At 18.3% G+C, this 6,837-nt stretch overlaps 1 protein-coding gene across 1 annotated transcript; it reads right to left on the minus strand.

Moving 5' to 3' along the window:
• Nucleotides 1-204: 204 nt before the first annotated feature.
• On the minus strand, nucleotides 205-5,475 carry PRSY57_0908600 (DNA repair protein REV1, putative; the record flags this gene model as incomplete). The annotated part of the gene is made up of 1 exon (XM_012907326.2): nucleotides 205-5,475. One exon carries the CDS (start codon nucleotides 5,473-5,475, stop codon nucleotides 205-207), a length of 5,271 nt encoding a protein of 1,756 aa, XP_012762780.2.
• Between the last annotated feature and the right edge of the window lie 1,362 nt (nucleotides 5,476-6,837).

Consider the following 6,837-nt stretch of genomic DNA (forward strand, 5'->3'; position numbering starts at 1 on the left):
ATATATATATGAATAAAATAATCAAAGTTGTTTTTTGTTTTATTATTATAAAATGAAAGAATATAAAAATAAATCAAACGGGTTTATATAAATACATATACACATATAAACCCTTTTAATAACAAAAAAAAAAAAAAAAAAAAAAAAAAAAAAAGGAAGTATTTTTAATTGCATAATATTATTTATATATTTATATATTTATATTTAGGTGGTCATATGATTTATATTGTATTTGATTAATATTCGTTCAAAGATTTCTGGAAATAATTCATTATTTAAAGACCAAACATACTTAAAATTTTTTAGAAAATTTTGTAAAACATCAATATATCTTTTTTTATGCAACATTTCACATATATCATCTATAACTTTGACCATAAACTTATTTAAGTAATATATATTTTCTTGATCCTTTTTTAAAATATTATTACAAACACAATCATGTTCTTGAAATTTGTTATGAAAATATGATCTATATGAATTGATAATTTTTTTTATATATAAATATAAATTTAATTTATCATTTGTATGATTGAATAAAAATAAGTTTTTACTAATATATGTAAAACAGAATATGTCATTTCTACATAAATCATTACAATTATGATTTTCCTCAAATAATTTTTCTTTATGTACTAGATATTGTGTTATTTCTTTATAACAGAAATAACAACATGTAAATTGTTTTTTCATATGATAATTTTTATCACAGTTATTATCATCACATAATTCATTTTCTTCATTTTCTTCATCATTTTCTTTTTTAATTTTCTTATTAATAATACTATCGAAAATATTAGTATGCATTATAATATTTCCATTACAATATGTTTTTATTTCATCATCATATATATTTTTATTATTTCTTAAATATATATTTTTTTTTAATATACTTGGGAAAAAGTCAGATATTTTATAATTCTTCGTAATTTTTATTTTTTTTCTTATATTTAAAAAATTAGCATTACTTCTTAGAATGTTACATTTCCTTTTGAAACCTTTATTTATAGTTTTTGATGAAGAACATAAAGAAACATTTTGATTATTTTGAAAATTATTTTCCTTCTTATGTATTAGATTCTGAGTCTTATTACTATTATGATTATTATGTACAAAATAATTTAGAATATTTTGTTTATATTCATAATGATATAATTTATTATTCCTTGTATTTTTATCATAACGTATATGTGTATTTATTTTTTTTTTTATTTTTTTTTTTTTGGTACTTGTACTTGTTCCTTTTCTTACAGTTTTATGAATTTCATTTTTACTATATGTATTATTATTATTATTATTATTATTATTATTATTATGTGTCCAATTAATTTCAGTTGTTAATATGTTAGTGCCTTTATTTTTATCTTTTATGTAACTTAATATACTTGAACTATTTATATTATTTTTTGATATTCTCCCATTCATTTCTTTTTTGTTTGTTTCATTTTTCTTTTGTGATGATAACATTATATTATGTAGATGTATTTTATTTTCATTTATTTGATGTGGATCTTTTACGTTTTCTTCCACCTGATCATTATCATTCACTTTTTGTGGTATTTCTAAAAAATTGTCATCTTTCCAACTTGCTACATATTTACAGTTTTTCTTGTTTTTAATATTTTTTTCTCTATTTATGTAGAAATAATATAAAATACTTTTTTTATTAACATGAGTTTTGTTTTCATTAATGGTATCTGAACAAATAATTTGAACACCTCTTAAATCACTTAAATTATTTGCTAAGAAATCAAATGTATGTATAACTTTAAAAAAATATACAAAAAAACAATTGGTATGTTGATTTAATTTAATTTTACTACTTATTCTAATAACTCTTCCTCTACCTAGATATTTCATAGGATTTACATTTTCATTTTGGGCTTTGATAAAAAAGTTTACATGTAAAAGTTTGGCTTTCAAATTCTTTATTTTTAAACGTAAATACAACTGCTTGGTCATAAAATATATGAGATAATAAAAGTCGTTTATTTTATTAAATCTCACACCATAATTAACACTAATATTGATACTTTTCTTTTCATCGTTGTTTTCTAATTCTTTTTTATTTATATTTCTATCCATTTTATTATTTAACCAATTATTCTTACTATGATGATCATTGTTACTATCATTTTCAATATGTGGAAGATAATACATATTAAATGAAATAAAATATCCATTTAAATAATTCATATTTTTTAAAATATTAAAATAATATTCATTTGGTTTATAAAAAAAAAAATATGTACTCACTGGATGAATTACTTCTTCAAAATATGTATTTACGATTTGTTCAATATTTTCTTTATTCATTTGAAGGAATTTATTATAAATATATTCAACTTCTTTTTCTCTCTTTCCTTTTATAAGATTCATAAAATATATATTATCCATATTCATGTTGTATTTGTCTTTATTATTTTCATTATATTTTAATTCACTTTTCCTTTTTTCTTCAAAGGAAAGATATTCCTTAAATAAATCCTTAAGTATATCATCACTCATCAAATTTATTGTATAATCATCCGTATTATTACCACCATTTACATTTTTATTTTGCTCTATCATATGTTTTAATTTGCTATTAATAATTTTATCATCTAATATACTATTGCTTTTTATATTATCATCATGGGAAGCTTCTGTTGTTACGTTACTTTCCTTATTTTTTAAGTTAATATACTTCTTTATAAAAATATTAAAATGGTGATAAAAATCAAAAAACATAAAACGCTTTTTACAAAACTTTAAAGCCTTTCTTGATGTATTTAAATCATGAGAAATTCCTATGGATACACTTAAATTAGTTAGTCTATAAATATCATCAGAAATTTTTTTGGATATTATGAAAATCTCTTCTTCTTTTTCATAAAATAGTTGAAGTATTGATTCGTCTACTGATAATACACGAACATTTTTAGAATAATTTATTAATACTAATAAAAATAAATAACTACATTTTAATATATTACTAAAATCATATTTTACAAAATTTATATTCTTATTCATTTTTGTAGCTTCCCCTTTGACCATACCTTTAACTATTTTATTCTTTTTCCCCCAATAATTTGTTGAACTAATAATACCATAACTATCTTCCTTTTTTAAACTATGACATACACAAAATATTTCATTATTCATCGATTTCTTTTTCTCATACATACAAATTTTATTTCTTATACTTGCATTTAAAAAGTAATTGTCAAAATCGATATATAAGTAAACAAATTTCTTCGATCCTTTCTCATATTCTTTTATATCATCAAAATTAAATAATTCTTTAGATATATAATTCCAATTACCTAAAATGTATAGTCGAGAATTGTATAGATAAGCGCTAATACTCTCTATTAAATTTTCAGATATATAACTGCTCGATTTGTTTATATCTCTATAGGATTCTGTATTATTATTATTACCAATATTATTGTTATTGCCAATATTATTGTTATTGCCAATATTATTGTTATTGCCAATATTATTGTTATTGCCAATATTATTGTTATTGCCAATATTATTGTTATTGCCAATATTATTGTTATTGCCAATATTATTGTTATTGCCAATATTATTGTTATTGCCAATATTATTGTTATTGCCAATATTATTGTTATTGCCAATATTATTGTTATTGCCAATATTACTGTTATTGCCAATATTATTGTTATTGCCAATATTATTATTATTGCCAATATTATTATTATTATTATTACCAATATTATTATTATTGCCAATATTATTATTATTATTATTACCAATATTATTGTTATTATTACCAACAGTATTGTTTTTGAAATGTTCTTTTTTTCTTAAGACTAAATCAAAGAAAAAATGAATTATATCATTTTCCCAAAGATTTTTTATATTTATATTTAATTCACTTTTACATTTTAACCATTTAATTTCTTCATCACTTAAATAATTTAATATTCTGTATTTCCTAGAAAAGTCCTCAAATGTGTTTTTATTTAAATATAAATTTGATGAAACGTTAGAATATATATTTTCTTTTAACTCTTTTTCCAAATAATATTCTTGTAACCTTTTGAAATATTCATTCGAATTACATATTATAAATTTCTTTACATGCTCATAATCCATATTCATATTTAATATTTCTAGGTGTTTATTTACATTATCATTATTAGTAGTGTTTTCTTTTTTTTCTTCATTATTATTTTCTTCAGGGACTTTTTGCTCGTTTATATAATTCAAATTTTCATTGGTCCCTATACCTTTTTGTATTAATAAATTATTGTCATCTTTTGTTCCATACATATAAGTTTTATTTAAAGTATTATTAACACTTGTCTTATTATGACAAGTACTTAATTTTTTCTCTACATAATAATCATTTAATTGTTTATCACATTTTGAGGTATCTAAAATGGTTACATTATTTTGTTCACCTTCTTCATGTTCCTTCAAAAAATTTTGATCATTATTTTTTTTGTTTTGTATTTTTTTGTTTTGCATTTTTTTGTTTTGTTCCTTATCTTTTTTTCTTAAGGAAAAATATTCGGTTATTTGATGACAATTGTAACGTAACATGGAAGGCAGATATGATTGTTCAGGTAAACGACATTGCATGTTTACACAATCGAAAATATATTTATCTACAACTATGAAGACTTTAGATTTTTTTATAGCTTTTTTATAATCCATATATTTCTTAGAACCTAAAGCCATATTATTACTAATAATGTGGGTTACTTTGCTGGTCAAAGTATTATGTATTACCCCTCCGTTTTGAACTATTAATATTTCAAGATTCTCTTTTTTGTTAATATAAGAATTATATACATTCTTTTTACAACTTGAAGAATCTTGTTCTTCATATGTTTTTATACATGTATTAAAACTTTTTGTACAAGTGCTTATTTGATCATTGGGAGTACAACTATATCGATTTCTTATGGTTTGATTAAATTGGTCTTCTAGATAATTATCATACAAATATGTATTATCATTATCATTATTATTATTATTATTATTATTATTATTATCTATGTTATTTTTCATAGGTGTTCTATCCATATCTTGATATTTAAAAACAGAATCATTATGTATCTTACTTATATAATAATTATTATTATTATGTTCGTTAATACAAGTATAATTATATTCCATTTTACTTTCCATATTAAACTTACCTAACGTTGTTTTATTAATACTATTGTTATTCATATAATTGTTTAATTCTTTTGAATCCTCCATTGAATCTTTTTCACTCCTATATATACATTTCGTTTCTTTATTAGAATTGTCTAATGTATTACATATAGAGAAAAAACTTACAAAATCATCAATATAAAAATTACAATTCCTAAATAATAATGAATCATTCTTACATTTCTTATGACTTTCTTCTATTTCGGCAAGATATTTTTTATTATAAGATAGAGGAATCTTCTCCTCCTTATTACAAATATATTTTTCAAAATCTCGAGCTCCTCCATATTCTATATCCATTTTAAAAAAAACAAAAACATTGTCATATAGAAAATGATAACAATAAAATTAAAACACAACAACAAAAAAAAAAAAAAAAAAAAAAAAAAAAAAAAGAAAATTATATCATAAACATATAACTTAAATATTTACAAGTTAGACATATATATATTTCTTCTTTATTATGTCTACCTTGTTCTTATTTATAATTATTCTTTGTTTTAATAATATAACCAAAAAATAACATAAAAAAAAAAAAAAAAAAATTTAATACAAGTCCAGAAAATTAATATGTAAATAATATAAAACAATTATATTTCATCAAATATAAGATATTCTACTTATTAACATTAAAAATGTAGAAAAGAAAAAATATATATATAATATATATATTATATATAATATAATTATAATATGAATTTATATATCATATGTTGCGCATATATTATTATATATTTTCTTTTTCTTTTTAAAACAATCATTCTAAAAATTGAAAAATAATACAAATAGATATTACATTAAATATTTTTTAATAAAATAAATATCATATTCTAACATAAAAAAAAATAATAATAAATAAAATATAAATGAATAAATAAATAATATATATGATATATCATTTTTACTATATGTAAATAAATCAAAAAAAAGTTAAAAAAAACAAAAAAAAAAGAAGATTAGTTCAAAAATTTATTTTTAGTTTATATAAAAAATCCTAAATAGTTTTCAAGAATATATATATAATAATTTGTTTTTCGTTTTTTCTTTTATAACAAATATCAACATATACAAAAGATATAATATTTATATATATAATAAATAATATATATATATAAATATAATAATAATAATGTATATATAATATATATATAATTATATATATTTATATGTTTTTATAAATTAAAAATAATAAAAAAATTATATTTTCATAAAACTGCGCGCAAATAATGATTACAAAAAAAATAATATTATATAAAAAATATTGTTTCAAGAAATATCACCAAATGATTCTTGGAGGTGGGGGAAAAATAAAAATAAAAAGTAAATTAAATTACACGTTATTATAAATGTATAATTTCATATTTTAAAAAAATTGCTAAAAAAAAAAATATATTATATGTACAAATATATATATATATATATATATATATATATATATATAATTAATAAAAAATTTTTTTTAGGGAAAATATATAATACAAATAAATATTATATATATTCATTTATTATAATTAATTTCTTTCTTTTTTTTTTTTTTTTCTATAATTATATATAAAACCAAAAAAAAAAAAAAAAAAAAAAAAAAAAAATTTTAAAAAAAAAATAATTAATATTATTTTTATAATTATTTTTTTTTTTTTTTTTTTTTTTTTTTTAATAAAA

This window comes from Plasmodium reichenowi, chromosome 9, assembly GCF_001601855.1.
Source record: "Plasmodium reichenowi strain SY57 chromosome 9, whole genome shotgun sequence".
In the NCBI taxonomy this organism is placed as follows: domain Eukaryota; phylum Apicomplexa; class Aconoidasida; order Haemosporida; family Plasmodiidae; genus Plasmodium; species Plasmodium reichenowi.